The sequence below is a fragment of the Nycticebus coucang genome, chromosome 18 (genome assembly GCF_027406575.1).
Source record: "Nycticebus coucang isolate mNycCou1 chromosome 18, mNycCou1.pri, whole genome shotgun sequence".
NCBI lineage: Eukaryota > Metazoa > Chordata > Mammalia > Primates > Lorisidae > Nycticebus > Nycticebus coucang.
The window spans coordinates 42,118,752-42,144,619 of NC_069797.1; the positions used below are offsets into that span (position 1 = coordinate 42,118,752).

Consider the following 25,868-nt stretch of genomic DNA (forward strand, 5'->3'; position numbering starts at 1 on the left):
TTGTGGCGGGTGTCTATGGTCCCAGCTGCTCGGGAGGCTGAGGCAAAAGAATTGCCTAAGCCCACGAGTTGGAGGTTGCTGTTGAGCTGTGATGCCACTGCACTCTATGAGGGTGACAGAGTGAGACTCTGCCTCTAAAAAATAAAACAGAAAGGCAAGGTTGTCAAATTTATCTCCCTCTCTGATGGAGCTAAAGATGTTCACTGACAGAAAAAGGGAAAAACTAAAGAGAAGCCACTAGTTATAAGAAACAGTGATATTAACTTATAGAGTTTACTAAACTGAAATCCTATAAAAACCAGAAAACAAGTCTGGTCAACACAGTAACAGAAAACCTTGATAAAAAAGTAATAAATTCCATAAAATGTAAGTAATAGTTACATTAGTATTAAAAAATATACACACATCAATAATGAAAATGTGACATTTTAAGCAAATAATAAAGTTTAAGACATTTATCTATCAGTAGTATTTAACCAATAAGAAAGTAATTCATTGACAACAGACTGACAGAGAAGGAAAAGTAATCTTTGTGTACTACTTGGCTTTGCACTAGTGACAGGTAGACAGTTCTAATGAGTATAAAAGTGTTTCATTGGTTAATTTTCACCTTTTAGAAAAATTTCTAGATAAAAATGCAAAAGACTCATTGGATAAAGTACAAATGTATTCAGAACATAGAAAGAAAAGGGACAACTGGAAAAAAGACTTCTTCTGCCCTAAGAACTCCATAAATAAAGCAAAGAAGGTAGACCATAAATGGAGGAAGATATCTATAGCACATATCACTAATATAGTATTAATACAAAGAATATGTGAAAAAGAAATCAGGAAAATAAAGGAAAAGGAAAATGGACCAAAAAATGTGACAGGCAAGTCACAAAAGAAGAAATCTAAATGTCCAAGATTTAAATGTGCTTAATCTCAGCAGGAATCTGGAAAATGAGTATTTAGACAATGAGACATTTTCCATGCAGATTAGCCAAATTAAAAGTCTCCTAATACCAAGTATTGAGGAAAATGTAGTACAATAGCCATTCTCATACTCTGCTAATTTATGAGGGTATAACCTTGTATACCAATTGTTTGGACACCAACCCAACCTTAGTGTAGAAAATGAACATACCTCATGGCCCAGCAATTCCACTTTTTGATGTATTTCCTGGAGAAATTCTTACATAAGCATACAAGGACATGTGTACCCCAAAAGTTCACTGTTAAGATTTGTTATTATGAAAACTAAAAATAACATGTTCATCAAGAGAATAGATTAACTGCTGTATTTCATAACAAGGAAATCCTATAAAGCAATTAAAATGAACTAGAGATACATGTATAAAAACATGCATAGAATGATAAATATCAACATCAGTACAGTGGAAAGAAGGGAGGGAGAAGAGTACATGGGAGTTCAACTGTATGAAAAATCCTTAAGTTGGTTCATGGACATGTGTTTATATATTATTTTCTCTACTTTTTTGTGGCTAAAATATTTCATAGTAAAGAAGTTCCCTGAGGAAAAAACACAGTAAAGAAATTATGCCAAGTTAATACTTGAGGGATTTATTATTATAAATCCTACCCTAAATCCAATCCTTGAATCCTAGTATTAAGAACTTACATCACTTCCACCCTTAAATTATAATAGTGACTATTAAGAAAAATACATACTCTGTAACTGATGTTACACTTTCCTGTCCAAAAGGTCCAACTGGATCATCCTTGAATTTATCACTTGGAAGTTGAGGTGGTAAAAACTCTACATCTTTTTTCTTTGGGACCTTGTAATACTTCCAGGCTATATTAGCTTCATCTTCTTCCAAGTTTACTGCTGTACCAACATATACTGTAGGTTCTACAGCTTCCTGGAATTGAGGTGGAAAAGACTGGGACAAACTGTCTATCCTATCTTCCATTGGTTTAGAAGGAACCAAGGGATCCGGTGTTGGCATTTGATAAAAATGTTGACTCTGAGGAGTTGAAGGTGTTTTAGTCACTCCTTCATCAACCACATCACATGGATGAGGACTAAGTGGGGGTGGCTGAGGTGAACTTGCCATTTCGGTGCCATGCATCTGAGGAGTCTTTGCTACATCATTAGTTCGTATGTTTGAAAATCTCACTTGACTGTCTGGAGCAGTGATCACAAGTCTTTGGCTGGCTGAATCTGTGTCCATGCCAACATCATCACTAACAGATACACGGTGGTGAAAAGGAGTCAAGGGGCGTTTCTGAGGCTTTTCACTCTTTTCTTGCTTCTCATTGGTCTTGTGCTTAGGAAGTACCTGTTGTTGCTGACCTAAAGATGCTGCCTGTCCTTGTTGTCCAGCATTTCTTGGTTTGAGAGTTTTGTGCCTGAAAAGTTCAAAGAAAGGTTTAATATTTATAGTATCACTGTTAAAGCATGCAAGTTAACAATATGTAGTATAACAGTCATTCTCATACTCTAGTATCATTTTAGATACCATTTATTTTTCACATATCATCCTAAAAGTAGAATGATTTGAATTTACCTGGGGAAAAAAATTTACTCAGTAACCAAAAATATAAGAGCATACAGAAAGATTCATAAAAAACAATTCTCTCAAGCTCATTTAATAGCTATGTGATCAGATAGCCAAAGATGGTTTCCCTTACAGAACAAAATACCTGTCTGAATTAAACACAGAGGGGTAGGATTCTAGTTAAGATAAAAAGATATGAAAAAGTTTGAAATTTATCCTTTTCTACATGTAACTAACATTTCCCTATTAGTAACTATCATAAATTCATAGCTTAGCTGAACTCAGTCATCACCTACAATCCTGCAGCACCTGGCTAGAAAGCACATTCTACTTTACTGAAGTTAGATTAATCTAGAAAGTATTGAAATAGACTCATTAATGGGACTCACACCCTACCTACCTTCTCCCAAGACTTAGCATTACAGAAAGAATGAGTAGACTAAAAAAGTTAAAGGGGCTTGGTGACTGTAGCACAGTGGTAACGGCGCCAGCCACATGCACCGAGGGTGGCGGGTTTGAACCCAACCCGGGCCAGCTAAACAACTATGACAACTGCACCAAAAAAAAAATAGCCAGGCATTGTGGCAGGAGCCTGTAGTCCCAGCTACTTGGGAGGCTAAGGCAAGAGAATCACTTAAGCCCACGAGTTTGAGGTTGCTGTGAGCTGCGACGCCACAGCACTCTACCCAGGGCAACAGAGTGAGACTCTGTCTCAAACAAACAAACAAACAAATAAGTTAAAGAAAGGAAAGCGCCTACAATAATTTTTTCCTCATAATTTGAAGCAATTCTAAACTGAAAGCCTTAAAATATATTCCTACAGATTTAATAATTTCATTCAGAGTTCATGATTTTTTTCCGTGCATTCTCAGATTCCAAATTCACTGATATTGATACATATAAATATATTGTTTACACGAAGAAACTACTCAAAAATGTGGTAGGAGGTGGTGGGTTCAAACCTGGCCCTGGCCCCCCCCCCCCAAAATAAAATTGCAACAACAACAACAAAAATAGCTGGGCATTGTGGCGGGCGCCTGTAGTCCCAGCTACTTGGGAGGCTGAGGCAAGAGAATCACTTAAGCCCAAGAGTTTGAGGTTGCTGGGAGCTGTGGTGCCACGGCACCCTACCCAGGGCAACAGAATGAAACTCTGCCTCAAATAAATAAAGTTAAAGAAAGGAAAGTGCCTACAATAATTTTTTCCTCATAATTTGAAGCAATTCTAAACTGAAAGACTTAAAATATATTCCTTACAGATTTAATCATTTCATTAAGAGTTCATGATTCTTTTCCCATGTATTCTCAATTTCCAAATTCAATGATATTGATACATACAAATATATTGTTTACACTAAAAAACTACTCAAAAATGTGGTAGGACATGGAGTTTAAATGTTCAGAATTAGGTTTTTTGTTAAATTTATTTTTTTGGTTAACTCAGTGCTACTCAGAAAGAATATTAAAAAGCAGGGGCAGCCACTTTTTGAATCACTTTCTATTGAGGGCATATACTGAGATACATTTGTGTAACAGAGCCTGGCATATCCTAGTGCTCAAGGGTAAAAAAAAAAAAATACACATGGAAGTTATGATAGAAAACTGGACTTGTGGCTTGGTGACCGTAGCTCAGTGGTTAGGGTGCCAGCCACATACACCGGGGCTGGTAGGTTCAAACCCAGCCCCGGCCTCCTTAAAAAAAAAAAAAAAAAAAAAAGCCCAGTGTTGTGGCGGGCATCTGTTATCCCAGCTACTTAGGAGGCTGAGGCAAGTGAATTGCTTCAGCCCAAGAGTTTCACGCCATGGCCATCTACCAAGGGGGACAGCTTGAGACTCTGCCTCAAAAAAAAAAAAAGAAAACTGGGCTTGTGTCAAAGGATATGGGAGAAAGCCACCGTTACTTGATAACAAAATCAAAGACATTATAAGAAACAAAACTAAAGACTAATATCCCTGAAGAACACAGATGTAAATTATTAACAAATGTAAATAATTTACAAGATATTACCAACTCAATTTAGCAAAATATAAAAGGATAATACATCATGACCAATTGGAATTTATTCCAGGAATGTAAGATGTAGACTTCAAAAGAAAAAAATATTATTCTTCATGTTAACAAAATAAAAGAGAAAATCATATTCTCTCAATAAATAAAGAAAAACATACAAAATTCAACACCTATTTATACAAAAAGACTTAGCAAGCAAATAGAAGAGCATATGTTCAACATGATAAAGACATCTATGAAAAACTTCAACTACTATCATAATGATGGAAGAATGAATGCGTAAACTCTCCCTAAGAACAAAGCAATAATACTAGCTCTCAGCATTTCTTTTCTTTTTTTTTTTTTTTTTTTTTTTGAGACAGTCTTACTACATTGCCCTCAGTAGAGTGCCATGGCATCACAGCTCATAGCAACCTCAAACTCTCACGCCTAAGCGATTCTCTTGCCTCAGCCTCCCAAGTAGCTGGGACTACAGTCGCCTGCCATAACACTCCGCTATTGTTGTTGTTGTTGTCATTGTTTGGCAGGCTCAGGCTGGATTTGAACCTGTCAGCTCCGGTATACATGGCTGGTGCCCTAGTTGCTGAGCTACAGGCGCCAAGCCTAGCTCTCAGCATTTCTACTTAACATTTTATTAAAGGTTTTAGCCAATGCAATAAGGTAAGAAAAAAGAGATCAGAGATTTCAAAGGAACTATGAAAATTATCTTTATTCTTAGTCAACACCAGAAACTATACAATGAAAAGGGTCAAGCTGATCACTACCTAATCAGTGTTAACATTATTAGACATAGGATAGCCAAATATTGTGTCTCTTCTGATATAATACAGACCAACACAGCCTCATCTATGAGTATTCTTGCAAAAAGAAAAAAAAACCTGAAGTTGAATCTAATCAAGCCTCCAGATCAGCACTGTCCAACAGAACTTACTACAATGATGGAAATATTCTGCATGTGGCTCTCAAGTACGTGAAATATGGCTAGTACAACTGAGGAACTAAGTTTTTCATTTTATTTAAATCCAATTACTTTAAATTTAAATAACCAATAATGTTCACTGGCAGTACTGTACAGCACAGCTCTAGAGCTACGTTCCATTTACAGAAATGCAAAGGATAAACAAGTTACAAGACACTAAAAGAAAATGTTATTAAATGACAAGTGAGAAATCAAGGTATGTATCGGACATTCTATAGGACTAACCTACCCTGTTTCCCCAAAAATAAGACATCCTCTGAAAATAAGACCTACTTACAGGAAAGATAAGATGCCCCCTGAAAATAAGACCTAGCACGTCTTTGGAAGCACACCTTAAAATAAGACACTGTCTTGTTTTCAGGGAAACAGGGTATATGGGGCCAGCGCCTTACCGACTAAGCCACAGATGCTGCCCAAGAAATATTAATATTTTTTTAGAGAAGCATACTGAGGTACTGTAGAAGTAAAATATTTCAGATTTGTTTGGCAGAGTGTAGCATAGAAGACTTGCCAAATTAAGTATCATGTATCTATAAAATAGAGTATTATGAACTTCAAGAAAAAATAGAGTGGATGTACAACTGCTACCATGGAAAAACAACTATCAAAAAAAAAGTAAGCTGCAGAAACACAGCATGATTACATTACATCTATCTAAAAGAAAGCAGCAAGGAAAGGAGACCTATACACACACACACAGGGGAAGGGTCTCCAAAAAATGTATATATATTTTAAGAAAGAAGAAAACTGTATTAAATTTGTAACATTCAGTCATATTTGACATCTGACTTCTGCATTTATAAGAGATAAAAGATACAATACCCAAGATAACAATCGTCTTGTTATACTTTTAATACAGTTTTTTCCTTTCTTAAAATGTGTAAACATTTTTTTGGTACTCTCTGGAGGAGGACCTTGTGATTTTACTTTATTTTTATTTTTGAGACAGTCTCACTTTGTCACCCTCGGCAGAATGCTTGTGGCATCACAATTCACAGCAACCTCAAACTCTTAGGCTCAAGTGATTCTCTTGCCTTAGCCTAAGAAGCTGGGACTACAGGAACCCACCACAATGCCCGGATATTTTTTTAGAGACTGGGTCTCACTCTTGCTCAGGCTGGTCTCAAATTCCTGAGCTCAAGCGATCTACCTGCCTCGGCATCCCAGACTGCTAGGATTACAAGCATGAGCCACTGCATCTGGTCTTGAACTTGTAATTTTAAATGTTACGTTTTTATGTATTGTGTGCATTTTTTAAATGAGCATTATTTTTTGAATGAAGGTATTTGTCATAAAACAACAACAGCAATGAAATAGCAGGACCTACCCAATGTAGGAATAATCCCTCTCTGACTAGTCCCTTTTTGAATACTTTCAATGACAAGGATCACATTACCTTATAAGGAAATGCATTCCCATCAGCAAATAGCTCCAGTTGTTAGAAGATAATTTCTTATGTTGAATAAAAACTTGCCTTTTCTGTATCTTCCAATCACTAGTCTTATTTCTATTTCTAAAGCTGTAGTGTCCAATAATGGTAGCTCCAAGTCACATGTAGCTATTAGACACATGACTAGTCCAAATTGAGATGTGCTCTAGGTGTAAAGTATATACCAGTTTTCAAAGACATTATAAAGGAATGCCAAATATTCAATTTATTTTATTACTGACTTTGTTTTTGATAAATCAAATTCAACAAAATATAACAAAATTTTTTAAAAAGATCTTCAGCAAGAAAAAAAGTCTAGATAAAGCAAACAGTAAGTAAAGAAGAATGGTTAACAAATAGGAAATCATTGTCCAATTCTCTTATTTTGTGTGTTTCATTTTTTTATAACAAGGTGAACCAAGATGCTTAAAAAAAAAAAGGAAGATTTGAGTTGCAAAATTAAAATGTTTTAAGGTCCTTGTTTGTTCCATAAAAAGAACAGAGTCTTACTAACTTTAGACATTACGGAAAGCAAGCATAATAAATGTTTAATTCAATTAACAGAATAAAAACAGAACATGAACTTCTAAGCTAGCAGAAAAAGGGGGGAAAAGGAATATAATCAACAATAACAATAGGAAAGAATAAGAAAAACAAAATGGAAAAAACGGTGGCATCATTCTTTTATCAATTATTCAAATATTTGAGTGTCTTCTACAGTTGTTCTCAAAGTATGGCCCATGAACCTTTTAAGAGGTTTTACAGGGTTTAAAACTGTTTTTTTTACTCTAGCACCATATTTGCCTTTTTCTCCATGTTGACATTTAGAAAAATTATGCAAAAGCAAAGGACAATACAACTGCTGGCCACTGAATATGAATTAAGGCAGTGGTGCCAAATGTACTAGCAGTAATTTTCTTAATCACCACACACTCAGTTTTGTTTTTATTGAAAGACAGTTTCACTTAAGAATGTCCTTCAGAAAGAAAGTAAAAATAATTTTTATTAAATCTCAATCCTTACAAACATGGCTTTTTATAAGCTGTAAGAAATACATATAAAGCATTTCTGCTACATAACTGAAGTACCTTGGCTACTAGAGGAAAAGCACTTGTACAACTGTTTGAGGTACAAGCTCAACTTTTTTCATGAAATGCCATTTTAATTTAACCAACAACAAACAACAAAATAACTGGTAGATAAACCATAATTTGGTCATTTGGCATACCTGATTCTTACATTCTGAAAAATGAACAAAATGCGCCAGTCTTTTTAAGGAAGAACAATTAATAAATTTGAGCTTGCAAGCAAAATTTAAAATTTTGGAAAATTTTATCTGCCTCCATGAGCATGACAGCTTTCTAACACGTAAATACTTTTCTGATAACATCATTGGTAGCATTAATGAATGGAATTTTTTGATACTACAGTTGGCCACCTGTATCTGTGGGTATCCACATCCTTGAACAACTGGAGGTGGAAAATATTAAAAAAGATAAAAATAAAAATTTAAAAACCAATACAGAGTAACAACTACTTACATAGCATTTACACTGTATTAGCTATTACAAGTAATTTAGAAATAATTTAAAGTATAGGGATGTGCATGGGTTGCAAATAATACCACACCATTTTTTACAAAGGATTTGAGCATCCACAGATTTTGGTATCTAGGGGGGTCCTGGACCAATACTCTGGGGATACCAAAGGACAACTGTATATGACAAAATGTGCCACCATTCACGTGATCTGCATTACCCAGTAACCCAATATTTTCTGAAATTTATAACATGATATTATAAAATCCGTCATGAGTAAAAGATCTGTTCAGGTATTAGTGGAGTACAAAATTTCACTAATATGACTTCAGACTTCATATTGCAACTAATCTTTGAGACACTGTCACTTGTCAAATCTTGGTGTAGTATCGAAAAAAAAATCCACAACTACCTGAAAAGCTATTAAAATACTCTCCTCCCTTTTCCAACTGCACACCTTTGTGAGCCTGGATCTTCTCCATACACATCAACAAAAACAATATCCAACAATTCTGAATGCAGAAGCACATCTGAGAATTCAACTATCTTATCATGCTCAACATTAATATCTTTAATGAGATTAGCAAAACTGTAAACAGTGCCACTCAACCAATTTTTTTGTTGTTTTGGAAAATACAATTGATAACTATACAAATATTTTATTCATGCTAACATGCACTGGGCTTATTGTTAATTTTTAATAAATTAAGTAGTGCTTTAAAATTTCTCTGAAATATAAATAAAAGTACTTTTTAGAGTCCTTATTAATTTTTAAGATTGTAAATAAGTTCTGAGACCAAAAATTTTGAGAATTAGTTTACTTTATGCAAGGCAATAGTAAGAATAGATAGGATCCCCATTAATCTGAGGTGAACTATTTGGTTATGTCCCAAGTAAACAAGGAATGTGAACAGCCACTAAGAGTCAGAAACTATTAACTGGGGCTATATACTGATAGCAGGGACTCTCTAAATTTTGACAACATTAAATCACAGTCCTTTTCTTTTATAGAGACCTTTTTCTAAAAGCTGGAGTGAACTGAACTTTTTGCTAGAACTCGATCAACCTGAAGAATCTTTCTAGTTGTTCTCAAAGCATAAGCCAAAAATGATTCCTTTAGATTCTTTTTTCCTATTAAGTCTCTAGTACTTTAGTGATAACATCTGAAATCTAATGTATTACTTTTTACATAAGTAGACTGCTTTCTAAGTGCAATATTCTCATAAACACTCCACTAAAGTTTAGTATCAATAAATGTGCTGTATACAATCTCACTGAGAAAACTTTCAGGCTTCTCACTTACTACAATGGTAAAAAAAATGTTTTAGGATAGCTCTCAAGATCAGTGGAAGCCAAGAAAAACTAACATTCTTTATATGCAAAATGTGGGAGTAAAATTGGTAGAATCTTTCGTGAAGTCACAATACTTAAATAGCCCTCTCGCCCCCAACTCTCCACCATATCACCCATCTGTTTGGCACTCACTCTCATATTTAAAAAGGACTTAAAATCTTCCTGAAAAACAGACTATGTGCCTCGCTTCTAATCAGAGTGTAGGCTTCCTAATAACAAGAACCTTATATACTAGTGTATTCTTAGTCTAGGACACCTTCTAGAGTAAGTGTTCAAAAAATCTAATAAATAACTGACAGAGCAATATATATGTTTTTAAAAGTAACACAAGCAGGGGCGGCGCCTGTGGCTCAGTGAGTAGGACGCCGGCCCCATATGCCGAGGGTGGCGGGTTCAAACCCAGCCCTGGCCAAACTGCAACAAAAATATAGCCGGGTGTTGTGGTGGGTGCCTGTAGTCCCAGCTGCTCGGGAGGCTGAGGCAAGAGAATCGCGTAAGCCCAAGAATTAAAGGTTGCTGTGAGCCATGTGACACCACGGCACTCTACCCAAGGGCGGTACAGTGAGACTCTGTCTCTACAAAAAAAAAGTAACACAAGCAAAAAACCTCTAGAAACAACTTGTAGGTCCATCAAACCCAGAATGATTAAATAAACTATGGTATTTCTACACTCAGTGAAATACCAAAACATTTTTTTCAAAACAATGAGGCAAATCTAGAAATAACAAATACAGAAAGATCTAATGCACATTAAGTAGAAAAAAATAAGCTGCCAAACATGTCAAAATAGTATTTCTGTTATAGAAAATATACAGAAATACAGAAAAAGTGTAGAGGAATAATATCTAACTGGCAAGCAGCTACTTCTAGGAAGAGGAAGTAGGATTTGGGGAGAGAGAATAGTCAAAGGGAACTTTGCCTTTATCTGTATAATTTAAACTTTGTAAAATGATATTTATTCATGTAAATTGTTTGTATAATTTTTTTTTTTCAAAAACAATTTTAAGAGGTAGGTACAGTGGCTCTTGTCCACAATCCTAGCACTTCGGAAGGCTGAGGCAGGAGAGCTGCTCAACATCTGGAGGTAAAGGCCAGCCTGAGCAAGAGCAAGACTTCCATCTCTACAGAAAATAGAAAAACCAGCTGGGCATGGCAGTGGGCACCTGTAGTCCCAGCTACTCAGGAGCGTGAGGCAGGAGGGTTAAGTGAGCCCAGGAGTTTGAGGTTGTAGAACTACGATGATGATACTGCACTCTAGCCCAGCAAGACCCTGTCTCCAAATTTAAAAAAAAAAAAAAAGAAAGAAAGAAATCAAGAAAAGCCAATATTATCACTCAGGGTCGAGCCTGTCTTTCTTTTTTCTTTTTCTTTGAGACAGAGTCTGACCATGTTGCCCTCAGTAGAGTACCGTGGTGTCATAGCTCACAGCAACCTCAAACCCTTGGGCTAAAGCAATTCTCTTGCCTCAGCCTCCCAAGCAGCTAGTATTACAGGCGCCCACCATTATGCCCAGCTATTTTCTTGTTGCAGTTGTTTTAGCTGGCCTGGGGCCGGATTCGAACCAGCCACCCTTGGTGTATGTGGCTGGCGCCATAACAACTGTGCTACAGGCACCAAGCCTCCAGCCTGTCTTTCACAAAGAAGCAATTTATTATACAAATTCAGTTTCACAAAACAGGAAGTGAGGCAACTCAGAGACTCGTAACAGCAGGGAGCTTCTATGACTTCTATATCTAAAAACATAGTAAGTTGAAACAGTCTCACCATATCCCAGAAGTTCGAGATGGTGCTAGAACCATGGCAGGAACTACTCGGTAGTATCTAGGACCATGGAGGAAAGGGAGTTGGCTCCAAAAAGGGGTAGGCATGGTGGGGAAAGAAAAATATGAGGGTCGGGAAATACCCTGGCTTATTCCCTCCTTACACCCTCCAATTTTCTGTTAGTGATTCACATTAGCAAAATCCAAAAAGCAAGGGAGCCTAGAAAATTGAATTCTCTGTAATACAGAAAAGAGAAAAAGCAGAAATAGATCTGAGAGCAAGCTGGAGGATAACTAGCACAATCAGTTATCAATGTGTACCCTATCAGCTGTATTCACAGCAAAAGACGACACATATATGTAGTGACTTTAAAAATTAAATAAGAAACCAGATTTGGGGCTCGGCGTCCATAGCACGGTGGTTATGGCGCCAGCCACATAGACCGAAGGTGGCGGGTTCGAACCCAGCCCCAGCTAGCTAAAACAATGACAACTGCAACAAAAAATAGCTGGGCATTGTGGTGGGAGCCTGTAGTCCCAGTTACTTGGGAGGCTGAGGCAAGAGAATTGCTTAAAGCTCAAGAGTTGGAGGTTGCTGTGAGCTATGACACCACGGTACTCTACTGAAGGTGACACAGTGAGACTCTGTCTCAAAAAAAAAAAAAATGTATTTAAAAAAAAGAAAGAAACCAGATTTGGGGCAGGGGGAGAACTTATAGCACAAAAATGCACTAGTAACTTTTTTAAAGTAAATTATATTTGCTGGAGGGGTAAACTGACCAAAGTAAATCACATGTATAGATTACACAAAACTTCAGCTCACCTAAATTTCTATATGTCTGGGAAAACTTCCCAAAATATGAAAAAAAAAAACCCAAAAAACAATTTTTTTTTTAAATAGAAGTTTGACATAAAGACCAAGGATTATTTATTTATTATTTTTGAGAGATGAGATCTCACTGTCACCCAGGCTGGAGTATAGGAGCATGATTATAGCTCACTGCAGCCTTGAACTCCTGAGCTCAAGTGGTCCTCCAGCCCCAACCTCCTTCACACCATGTGCCAGGATGTCCTGCTAATTTCTCTCTCCCCTCCCTGTTTTTTGAGACAGAGTTTCATTATGTCACCCTTGGTAGAGTGCGGTGGCATCACAGCTCACAGCAACCTCAAACTCTTGGGCTTAAGTGACTCTCTTGCCTGAGCCTCCCAAGTAGCTGGGACTATGGGCGCCTGCCACAATGCCCAGCTATTTTTCTTTTCTTTTTTTTTTTGGTTGTAGTTGTCATTGTTGGTCAGCAGACCCAGGCCGGGCTCGAACCCACCAGCTACAGTGCATGTGGCTGGTGTCCTAGCTGCTGAGCTATAGGCACAGAGCCTCTTTTTTTCCCTTTGAGATAAAGTCTCACTCAGACGCCCTGGGTAGAGTGGTGTCACAGCTCACAGCAACTCAAACTCTTGGGCTTAAGTGATTCTCTTGCCTCAGCCTCCCAAGGAGCTGGGACTACACGTGTCTGCCACAACGCCCAGCTATTTTTTCTTTTTTTTTAAGAGACAAGGTCTCACTTTGGCACAGGCTGGTCTTCGAACTCCTGAACTCAGACAATCCACCTGCCTTGGCCTCCCAGAGGCTAGGATTACAGGTGTGAGCCACTACACCCGACCTTTGTTTGTTATTTTGTTTTTTAGAGAAATAGGTTCTTTCTACGTTGCAGCACAGGCTAGCAATCTTCTTACCTCACCCTTTCTGGGATTACAGACATGAGCTGCTGCATGCAGCAAGACCAAGAATTTAAACTTAGTTACCAATATGCTATTTGTTTGTTTTTGTTTTTGAAATTGAGTCTCAATCTGTTGCCCTGGGTGGAGTGCTATGGTGTCATAGCTCATAGCAACCTCAAACTCTTGGGCTTAAGTGATTCTCTTGCCTTAGCCTCCCAAGTAGCTGCAGCTAGTTTTTCTATGTTTTTTTTTCTTTTTTTAGTTTTTTTGTTTTTTTTTGGGCAGGGCTGGGTTTGAACCCACCACCTCCGGCATATGCGGCTGGTGCCTACTCCTTTGAACCACAGGCAACGCCCTAGTTTTTCTATTTTTAGAGTTGGGGGTCTCGCTCTTACTCAGGGTGGTCTTAAACTGAGCTCAAGGGATCCAAATGTCTCAGCCTCCTTGAGTGCCAGGATTACAGGCGTGAGCCATGTCACCTGGCCACCAACCTATACATTTATGAATGTCAGCTTCTAAAACCATTTTAGACAAAATACTTAAAATCCATACCTTTTCAAAAAGAATGAAGCAAAAGCCTAGGTTAGGAACTAAAAAAGAAGAGCTGTTTGATAAAAATGCCAATAGAAGGAAAGAAAAGTGTAATTTCATTTAAGCATTCATCTGGTCTTGGTCTTAGACCAGAGACTGGCAAACACTTCTCTAAAGAACCAGACAGTACATATTTCAGGCCATACAATCTGTGCTGCAAGTACTCAACTCAGCTGCTGTGGGGTAAAAGCAGCCACAGATAGTATGTAAATAAATAGATATGGCTACATTCCAATAAATCCTTATTTATGGATACTAAAATTTTAATTTACCAATTTTCATGTGTCACAAAACATTCTTTAATATTTTTCGACCTTCTGAAACTGTAAAAGTCATTTTTAGCTCATAGTCCGTAAACAGGTAGAGAGCCCAATATAGCCTATTGATCGGTTTGCAGATCCCTCAGATTGCATAAATTATACTTAAGACTGGTGTGGTTTTAATTTTAAACTGTTAAACAGGGGCTAATTTGTCTCTATTTTCTCATCTATCAACCAGACTCAAGTTTTCAACAAAATTGCCAGACTTTAAAAAACGATACATTCTTTAATACAAAGTGTCTACGTAATAACAGTAAATCTATGCAAAAACATATCAGAACACTTGAGAGTCTGTCATAATGTATTCAAACAAATAGAGCTAATATAAAAAAAACACTGGCCCTAACCTACAGGTACTCCATTCCTTTAGCTCACTTCCATGTAAGCCCTGGGTAGGGATGTAAGGTCACTTTTGTTCACTTGACTGCAAAAGCGTGTGATCTACCTTTTCTCTGCAGAATAGTAAACTCTAGATAATATAATCTTGAAGTCTCTAAAAACCAAATCTCACCAAAAGCCCCCAATATATAAGCAGTCTAAAGAATTCCAAGTTTATCTATTCTTCTACCAAGCTTTAAACCAATTTAGTCCATCTGAAAGTTTTTGACAGCAGAGTTTTGCTCCCCTGTAGAATCATAATTTTTGAATTTTATTTCTGCATTACCTCTACAGCTGCTAAAAAAATGTTATAAGCAATTACTACACAAAGTCCAACACTACATTTACTATATTAAAAAAAAGATTGTAGAATTTTTTATCCATATATCATCTCTTTTGTAAGGACCCTTGGAGAGAAATTTGTCAGGCAGTCACATCAAGGAAGGCTTTTCTCAAGAAACTTGTGTGCCTTTTACCTTATGGATGCTATATGGTACATAACCCAGCATAAAATTCCCTTTTATTTGGCTACCAGGAAAACAAAGCATTCAGAGTCCACCTCTGGTTAACAGTGTAAGAACTCACAGCTTCAAATGACCAAATTTTTCTTTCTTAGTTTTCTTTTTTAAAAAATTCTAACATACTGTGTTTATGTAAACTACCTCAAATAAAGGGGGGCAATCACACACAGGCAATCAATTGGGAAAAAAAATCTACCTCAAACAACTGCAATTTGTTCTTTGTGTGGCTTCGACAAAATCCCAGGATGCCACTTTTTCAGCTATCTCTTCTTCACAGAGACCACCCGATGAAGCAGAATACTTCCTCCTAAGATTCAAAATTGTAAGGTTCTTCAGAATACATAAAAATTTTTATTAAACATGAATTTAGCATTAAAATTTTAAAAATTAGTTTTTTTAATTAAATAATACAAATGACTGTGTATGCTTTAAATATCTTCTAATTATTAATTACCAACATGCAATTTTTGCACTTGAAAAAGAAAATACATACTTGTTCTGTGCTCTGTTCATATTGCATTCTTGCCAAACTCTATCAACTACATGATTTGCTAATTTTCTGGGTATTTTTCCTCCATGGTGGCTAGTATTATCAGAGTTGAAGCCATCAGATACTGAAGAAAATTTGACCCACTTCTGGGCAGACTGAGGATCAACTAAAAAACAAAAAAGAATATGCTGTAGGAAAATAAAGGTTTAAAGACTTGGGTCTTTATAATTTAATGTGTGATACAACTTGCTCCAGGTACCTACTAAGTCTGTATTTTGAGGCAAATGGTATGTTACCTCTTTTAAGAGACAGGGGTCCTACTCTTTTACCCAGTTAGAGTGCAGTGGCATGACCATAGCTCACTGAAAGCTTGAACTCCTGACTCAAGAGATCCTCCTTTAGCTGGTAGGAACTATATGCCTGGGTCACTGTATTCGGCTAGTTTTTCAATTTTTTTAGGCTCCAGAGTAGTTGGGATTACAGGCACAAGCTACCACATCTCTCTAAAAATATGTCATTTTAAATACAGGAAGTGGAAAATCTAAAACAAGGGATCCAAACTGGATGGTAGTAAATCAATGCTGACTTCTTGACTTGGAGGATCAAATAATGGTTGGTTGGATACTAAACTTAGTTTTGGGAAATATATAAAGTATAGAGGAGTGATGAAGCATCATGTCTGTTAGTTTATTTTCAAACAGTTCAGAAAAAAGATAGATGATAATGAATAAACACAGGGTGATAAAGGACATGTTAACAGTTTGGAAATCTGGATGGGGGAATTCTTGGAACTCCACTTGCAATTTTCAAGAAGTTTGAAACTATTTTTAAATAAATTATTTTTTAAGTGTTTACTGTATTCAAAACAACAGATGACCAGAGCTGATGAAATAAATTAGTACAATACCTGTTTGGACTTCCTCAGGAGATGTAGGGGGTGTAAGAGTAACTGAAGACATAGCAGGATCTCTTGTGGAAGCAGGCACTTGGTGGACACCCAAGCAAGAAGTTGAACAGTGAGAGGATCCCACAGAGCTAGGAGTAGGAATGTCTGACTGAGGGACTAGAACAAAGCATGCTGGGTAGATCATTCTAACACCAGCTAAAAAAAAAGTGGACAGGAAAATTAATTACTGTTGTGATTGTAGTGGAATTAATTTCACCCAAAAGTACTATAATGGGCAAGTAGATATATCACGTTTGTGTTAAATGCAAAATATATTTTCATAAATACATGTTCTTCTGGCCTAAGGCTTTTTTTTTCTGGGTAAGAAACCACAATAAGCTGTCTATAGTGGTTATCTTTGGCCAGAGACTTAGAAGAGCTTTCTCTTTTCACTTTTAGATTTTCTATGAATGTGTTTGAGTTTTTAAAAAATCTTTATTTCCACATTTGAACGATTAATATATAATATGTATTACTTTCTAAATTTTCTTTCACAAGTTTAACAAAGGTAATCTGGGTGCTAGAATTATGGATCACTTTCTATCTTCAACATATGCCTCTATTTTAAAAGTCTAATAAATGTGTTTTGTTTCTGTTTTTGTCGTAAGTGCTCTGGTGGTAATGTGTACATTGAAATTAAACATTGGTAACCCATTTAAGAAATGAGGCGATCTTCATACATACATTACCATTAGATTCCATTAAACATAGTACTATAGATTCTAATCTTAATTATCTGCTATATTATATATTCTCTATGCCTCCAATGTCTCTCTAAGGTAGAGTGTGTATCTTCACCCCATTGTCAGGCTTGGCTATGGGACTTGCTCCAGAATGTAAGTGCATGACATAAATGCCAAATCCTGACAGGAACTTTAAATGTGCTTGCAGGATCAGGGCAGGCAGCCTCTCTCACTCCTGAGATTAGTGTATCACAGACAGGAGTTTACTTTGGGTCCCTAAATATAGACATATAGAATACAACCTGAAAAAAGGAGTTTACTTTGGGTCCCTAAATATAGACATATAGAATACAACCTGAAAAAAGCTGACCCAGGCAGAGTATATCAAAGCTATAGTCTTTAGGTACATTTTCTACCCTCTTTTTTCTTTTTGGAGACAGAGCCTCACTCTGTTGACCCAGGCTAGAGTGTCATGGCATCAGCAACTTCAAATTCCCAGGCTCAAGCAATTCTCCTACCTCAGCTTGCCAAGTAGCTGGATCTACAGGTATCTGTAATAATACTCAGGTAATTTTTTCTATTTTTAGTAGAGGCAAGGGTCTTGCTCTTGCTCAGGCTGTTCTTGAACTCTTGAGCTGAAGGGATCCTCCTGCCTCAGCCTCTCAGAGTGCTAGGATTACAGGTGTGAGCTACTGCGCCCAGCCCATTTTCTGCCTTTTAAATTAGTGGAGTGACAGTTTTACCAAATATTAAAACACTGCATAAACACAGTTATAAACTTTCCAGCCTCCAAGTATTAATTCATTCACACTTATTCCTATTCAACCCTTGCATGTTTCCTTCTAAACAGAATATATTTTCCCACCCCAATGACTATGGTTTGGCATGGTAACTAGTTTTGCCTAATGCAACATGAGCAGATATAACATATACCAAATCCCAACAGAAGCTTTCTTTTTTTTGCAGAGACAGAGTCTCACTGTACCGCCCCCAGGTAGAGTGCCGTGGCATCACATGGCTCACAGCAACCTCTAACTCTTGGGCTTCCGCGATTCTCTTGCCTCAGCCTCCCGAGCAGCTGGGCCAACAGAAGCTTTAAACACACTTACATGCTTAGGCTTGGACCCTATTATTCTTTTGTTCTTATAAGAACAGTGTGTCCCAGATACTAGGTATTCCTTTAACCTAGAAGGAATACAGAATGAGAAGATGTATGGAGCCAAACCACAGCCAAGCTGCAGCCCTTACGCAATGAAAGCAGGAAATGAACAAGAAATAAATGTTTGGTATTGAATGCTTCAAAAGTATTGGAGCTGTTTCTTATTCAGAAAAATGTAACTAATATACATAGTCATCTATTTTCCCTTTAGATTAATATTCAGAACCCATACCAACAAGAACTTCTACTGCAGCTAAAGAATCATCTTCCCAATCCATATCTTCCTGTTTTTCTTCAGACATCTCCTTCAAGCAACACGAGATAGGATAGAACTGTTTCCATTCACCAATCAATTTTTTGGTAGCTGAATCAGACATCTTGAATGCCTGACCCGTGAGAGTGCCATTTAGTCCAAATGGGCTTAAGATAACTAGAAACCCAAAACAAACATCAATTAAGTAACTAAGGATTGTTACACCAAATAAAATTACACTGAACAGTGCGGTAAGTAATTATGAATTCTAAAAAAGAAAACCCATAATGATCACTCCAGAGAAAATCGATTTATTATACTTCATTATTGTGAACATAAAACAGCACACTGAGTTTATTATAAAAACTGTTAATTAATAATTTATCTCCGCACACCCCCCACCAAAAAAATTATCTACCCCAAACTCTCAAGTAGATAACTGGGGTTATTTATATAACCTTCAACTTACTTGACTCCCACTAAGAAAAAACATTTTGTGAAAAAAACAATATGGATATATAAATCTAAGTACTTACAATGTACTGCTACATAAATTTTAAAAAATCAAACACTAGGTTTAAAATAAAGAACATAATGCTTAGTCCTTAAAAACAATTTAGTAATGTTATAAAATACTTCCTCTGAAATTCAATCATTTTCATGGCATAAATAGTATCAACAGTTCCTGTAGACTGTTAAACCTGGCTTATAGGGCTTGACACATAATATGACCTTGAAAACATTAACATGTAATATGCTATGTAAGAGAATACATTAAACTATTTTTTTTTTTTTGAGACAGAGCCTCAAGCTGTTGCCCTGGGTAGAGTGCTGTGGCATCATAGCTCACAGCAACCTCAAACTCCTGGGCTCAAGCGAGTCTCCTGCCTCCGCTTCCCAAGTAGCTGGGACTACAGGCGCCCACCACAACACCCAGCTATTTTTTGGTTGCAGCCATCATTTTTGTTTGGCAGACCTGGGCTGGATTCAAACCCACCAGCTCAGGTATATGTGGCTGGCACCTTAGCCACTTGAGCCAGAGGCACTAAGCCACGTTAAACTATTTTACCATTCATGTTGAAGAATTTTTTTAATATTACTTGTATTACAATACTCATTTTGTTGACTTAATACCCTAATAGGGAAGAAAAAAAGTAAAAACTGTATCAAAACCATTAAGCTAAAGATCAGAGAAAAATCCTGTCAATCCCAAAATGTAAAATTACCAACTAGTAAGGATCTTCTTGAAACAACAATAAAAGATCAAATAACTAAGATAATAAAATGTTTTACCTTGAAATGGACTATTAGACTGTTGAGCAAGGGTGATATGCTCTTCACTGAGAAGATATACAGGTTGATGTTGGTTAATTTCCACACTGGTACAAACATTGCTGTCTCCATGCAAGAAAAAGGTGAAAGAGCAGGACAAGTGTTCACTAATAAAGAAGAAAAAGTTATATATTTTAGTGATGATCAAAGGCCAAAAAATAAGTTAACCTGCTTTTCTCAAATAAGAAATTATACCACAGAAATGCATACTGTTTAATCCAGAAATTCTACTCTATCACCTGAAGGAAAAAAAATCACGAATTTTAAAGATTTAGCTGTAAGAAATGTTCTTCATAGAACTGATTATAATACAAAATATAAAGGCTGTAAATATAGAAACCAGTTAAATAATTTAGGAACATCCCAATATGTAATTACTATAAAGCCACAAAAATAAGCTAAGGTGGAAGGGTGGGCTTAATAGAGAAGAGTAGCCTACCAAAATAGTATGGTCTCAATTTTTCCTTTTTCTTTTAAAAGATGGGGTCTTGCTATGTTGCCCAGATTGGCTTCTAACTCTTGGGCACAATGAATCATTTCACTTCAGCCTCCCAAATAGTATGAATTATAGGCACAGGCCACCATATCTGGCTCCCAATTTTTTTTTAAAGGACAAAGTTTTCTTGGATTTAAAAAGTCTAGGTGGACAACAGAATTAATGGTGATTAATTTTTATTTTTGCTTACTTTCCCCTCTACATAAGATACTAAATACAAATACATGTTTTGATTTTTTATTACTTCTGTAATTGAGCTATATCTAATCAATTACTTAATATAATCTCTTCTCAACCAACAAAGTTATTTTAAAGCAAAGATGGATCTTACAGTTGATAAGATCTCCTTGAATCAAGGATATATGCAAAATAGTATATCTTATGAAATTTACGTATAGCTAGGTATATAGGTTGGAAAATAAAAGTTCCCAGCAGATGTATCCTGAAGATACAACTTAGAAAAATCATGTAGACCAAAAAAAGAATGACATCATACACTAAGAACCCACTGTTATTCCTTCTCCACACATTTATCTTAAAAATTCATCTTAAAGAGTGGCGCCTATGGCTCAAAGGAGTAGGACACTGGCCCCATACACTGGAGGTGGCGGGTTCAAACCCAGCCCTGGCCAAAAACTGAAAAAAAAAAAAAAAAAAAAAAAAAAAAATTCATCTTAAAGAACCAGTTCTTTAAATTATGACCATTAACCAACTCAAAACTTGATGAATATATGTATAATCCCTCTTAAATTTTTTCTGGACAAGGCAGGGCATAATGAATTTAAATTAAGTTATAGAAAAAAAAATGCCAGAGCTAACAGAAGTGGGGAAAAAAAGATGGTAGAAAAGAGGTGAACAGCAACATCAAACAGAGAATGTCTTCATTTTCTATATCTTAAGGTATCAACATAAGATGTATGAAGTTGACAGAATAAGAAAATGAAAATTGAGTATATTACTCAAGTTATAAAACTAACCAAGAAACTGGTCCAAAGCTAATGAGATATCTCAATTGATTTTTCAGTATCAAATCAAATCTTTGTTCTACTCTTTCATCTCTTTTCATTATTGCACCTGACTAGACTAAAAAAATGTTTTTAAATAGGAATAAAATTTTATTGGCCAGGCATGGTGGCTCAAGTGCTATAACCCTAGCACTCTAGGAAGCCAAGGTGGGTGGACTTCTTGAGCTCAGGAGTTTGAGGCCAAGGTGGGTGGACTGCTTGAGCTCAGGAGTTTGAGACCAGCCTGAGCAAGAGCAAGACCCTGTCTCAAAAAATAGCTAGTGTTGTGGCGGGAGCCTCTAGTCCCAGCTACTTGGGAGGCTGGGGCAAGAGGATCGCTTGAGCCCAAGAATTTGAAATTGCTGTGAACTATGATGCCACAGCACTCTACCAAGGGTGACAAAGTAAAACTCTGTCTTAAGGGAAAAAAAAAAAAAGGAATAAAATTTTAGGCCAGGCACAGTGGCTCACACCTGTAATCCTAGCATTCTGGGAGGTCAAGATGGGAGAACTGCTTTAGTTCAAGACAAGAGTTCAAGACCAGCCTGAGCAAGAATGAAAACCTGTCTCTACTAAAAATTAAAAATTAGCTAGTCATCCTGCCCACACCTATAATCTTAGCTACTGGTGAGGCTGAGGCAAGAGGATCACTTAAGCCCCGGAGCTTGAGGTTACAGTGAGCTAATCATGACACTACTGTGCTCTACCCAGGGTGACAAAGCAAGACACTGCCTCAATAAATAAATAAATAAATAAATAAATAAATAAAAGTTTAAAATTGAAGAGACAGAAAACTAGTTATCTTATTATAATTGATAAATCTTATCTTTCATGACAAGAAATCACTAGACACTATTCAAAGTGGATAGTACTTATACTGTGGTATACCTGTGGAATTATGATAGCAACTACCACTAGAACTAAACAAAAAGTTAAAAAATAAAACAATCTGGTTACTTCTGGGAATGGGACTGAGTGAGGTATTTAAGCAGGAATCTTTAGGGTTTTTAAAATTTATACTACCATTCTGTTTTAAGTTGTACTGTTTTCAACTTTAAAAAATTGTGAATTCTAAACATTTGTCAATGATTACTGCATCACTCCAATAGCTTTTAGTTTCATTTAATAAAGTTTTCATTTATGAATGATTTTCAGTTCACAGAAAAGTTGCAAGGACAGCCTAGTGGTTTCTCATATACCCTTCGCCCAGTTTCCCCTAGCGTTTTTGGTCCTGCTTTTGTTCTTTTTGTTTTTTTCTTTCTTTCTTTCTTTTTAAGAGACCAGAGTCTGGCTATGTTGTCCAGGCTAGTCTTGAACTCCTACCTTCAAGCAATTTCCCACCTTGGCCTTCTGAGTAGTTGAGATTACAAGCACAAGGTACTACACCTGGCTTGCTTCCCCTAACATTAATGAACATCTCAGAACCATGCTACATTTGTCAGACACATAATTAATACTGATAGACTATTATTAACTAAACTCCAATTTTTATTTGGATTTTCCACTTATGCTCCTTTCTCTGTGCCAGGATCCAAGTCAAGATAACATACTGCATTTGACCAGTGAAAAGGAGTCAATAAAGCTTGTTGCTCCTCTGAATAAAATGTTAATTTTATTGGAATAGCTAGCTATTGGTTGAAGAATTATGAAGGTTTATACAAGGCCAGTCATGGTGGCTCAAGCTTGTAATCCCAAGGGATGCCAAGGCTAGTGGATTGCTTGAGCTCACAAGTTCAAGACCAGCCTGAGCAAGAGCAAGACCCTAAAAATAGCCAGGTGTTGTGGTAGGAACCTTAGTCCTTGCTACTTGGGAGGCTGAGACAAAACAATTGCTTGACCTCAAAAGTTTGAGGTTGCTGTGAGCTGTGATGCCATGGTACTCTACAAGGGACAACAAAGTGAGACTCTGTCTCAAAAAAAATGAAAACAAAAAAAAAACAACTTATGTACATTTGCTTTGGTAAAAGGGGTAGAAATCTGAAATAATCAAGTCAGTATGAGTTAATAAACTGTTAACTAATAACAATTTTGAAACTGTCCGCTCAGGAACACACAATTGCTATTGCTCCTTCAAAGTAAGAAGTTCAGTTCTTAGCTTTACAGCAATCCAGCAGTATTTTCCAGCAATGGTAAAGTACGTGTACTGCAAAACACACAAAAAAAACCTAACAAATACAAACCAAACTCCAAATGCTCAAAACACAAAACAAAAAAAGCCACACACATTTAAAAGAACTCTGCATTAAACTTAGCATTATATTCAGATCCATATATACAACATAAGAAGCCACCAAGGAAAAACTAAGTGCTAGTCTTTTATTCAACAAACATTTTAAGTGAAGCACATGGCACCATGCTAGGCACAGAATTGATTACAATTATGGTAAGTGGTATAACAAAAAATAAGTACAGGAGGCTATGAGAATGTCTTATGAAGATGATCTAGAATTCAGGGGTCCTCAAACTTTTTAAACAGGGGGCCAGTTCACTGTCCCTCAGACCGTTGGGAGGGCTGGACTATAGTTTAAAAAAAAAAACTATGAACAAATTCCTATGCACACTGCACATATCTTATTTTAAAGTAAAAAAACAAAACAGGAGGCTCAGCACCTGTGGCTCAAGTGGCTAAGGTGCCAGCCACATACACCTGAGCTGCCAGGTTCGAATCTAGCCAAACAACAATGAAGGCTGCAACCAAAAAATAGCCAGGTGTTGTGACAGGCGCCTGTAGTTGCAGCTACTTGGGAGGCAGAGGCAGGAGAATCACTTGAGCCCAGGAGTTGGAGGTTGCTGTGAGCTGTGATGCCATGGCACTTTACCCAGGGCGACAGCTTGAGGCTCTGTCTCAAAAAAAAAAAATACGGGAACAAATACAATCACACCGCCGCCTGTGGCCTGCGGGCCATGGTTTGAGGACCCCTGATTCTAGATACTTTAAACTTTTTTTAATTTTTTTGAGACAGGTCTTGCTCTGGCACCTGGGCTTTAGCCCGGTGGTATCATCACAACTCACTGCAATCTCATACTCTTGGCACTCCTGAGGTGCTGCCTCAGCCTCTTGAGTACTTGGGACTAAAGGCTTGTGCCACGTGCAACTACCTCTTCATTAATAAATGTTGGCCTTGACACAGAATTTTTAGTTAAATAATTCTCCTTTAAGCACTTAAAATTGTTGCCTCTTCTACCAAGACATATGTTAAGTATGTCTTTTAAAGTTGCCTGTTTATAGCAGCATTATTTATTTATTTATTTATTTATTTTTGTAGAGACAGAGTCTCACTCTATGGCCCTCTGTAGAGTGCCTTGGCCTTACACAGCTCACAGCAACCTCCAACTCCTGGGCTCAAGTGATTCTCCCGCCTCAGCCTCCCGAGCAGCTGGGAGTACAGGCGCCCGCCACAATGCCCAGCTATTTTTTGGTTGCAGTTTGGCCGGGGCCGGGTTTGAACCCGCCACCCTCAGTATATGGGGCCGGCGCCCTACCGACTGAGCCACAGGCGCCGCCCCAGCAGCATTATTTATAATAGGAAAAAGTAGAAACACAAGTCCATCAATGAATGGATAAGAAACATGTGGTTTATCATACAATGGATTATCATTTAGTTTTAAAAAAGGAAATCCTGTCACATGCTACAACATGAATGAACCTTAAAGACATTGTGCTAAGTAAAATAAGCCAGACACAAAAGGACAAATATTGTATGATTCCACTTATATAACAAAATCATAAAGAAAAAGTAGAATGGGGGACGGTGCCCGTGGCTCAAGAAGCAGGGCGCCAGCCCCATATTCCAGATGTGTCAGGTTCAAACCCAGCCCTGGCCAAAAACTGCAAAAAAAAAAAAAAAAAAGGAAAGAAAGAAAGAAAAAGTAGAATGGTGGTTACCAGGAACTTGGGACAAGAAAAATGAGGAGTTACTGTTTTGTGGGTAGATTTTCAGTTTGGAATGATGAAAAAGTTCTGCAGATAGATAGTGGTGATGGATACAAACAATATAAATGTACTAATACCACTGAATTATACACTGAAAACTGGAAAACCTTGTTGCATATATTTTACAAATAAAAATTCCCTACTGATCTTAATTCCTAGTTTTTTTTTGAGGGGGAGGCAAGGCAAGATGAAACAAAGTTTACTGAGAAAAAGATTTATAGAGCAAGACATGTTCTCCATAAACAATGACAAAGCTCCCTAGATTTTTTTTTTTTTTTTTTTGCAGTTTTTGGCCAGGGCTGGGTTTGAACCTGCCACCTCCAGTACATGGGGCTGGCACCCTACTCTTTGAGCCACAGGCACCACCCAAGCTCCCTAGATTTTTATTCCACTAATTCAACAGTTTCCAAACTTGCCTTACATTAGAATCTTTAAAAAATTCCAAAGGCCATGCCATAGCCCCAGGTTA

General features: G+C 37.1%; 1 protein-coding gene across 3 annotated transcripts in view; it reads right to left on the reverse strand.

Moving 5' to 3' along the window:
* MED13 (mediator complex subunit 13) overlaps window positions 1-25,868 on the reverse strand; it is a 122,540-nt gene that overhangs the window by 72,171 nt on the left and 24,501 nt on the right. For all 3 annotated transcript variants that reach the window (XM_053568298.1, XM_053568299.1, XM_053568300.1), the window contains 6 exons: window positions 19,927-20,072; window positions 18,613-18,810; window positions 16,500-16,694; window positions 15,596-15,758; window positions 15,299-15,409; window positions 1,672-2,355 (listed from right to left, as the gene is read on the reverse strand). In XM_053568298.1, the coding sequence (XP_053424273.1) occupies window positions 1,672-2,355; window positions 15,299-15,409; window positions 15,596-15,758; window positions 16,500-16,694; window positions 18,613-18,810; window positions 19,927-20,072 (1,497 nt within the window). The remainder of the gene's footprint in view (window positions 1-1,671; window positions 2,356-15,298; window positions 15,410-15,595; window positions 15,759-16,499; window positions 16,695-18,612; window positions 18,811-19,926; window positions 20,073-25,868) is intronic.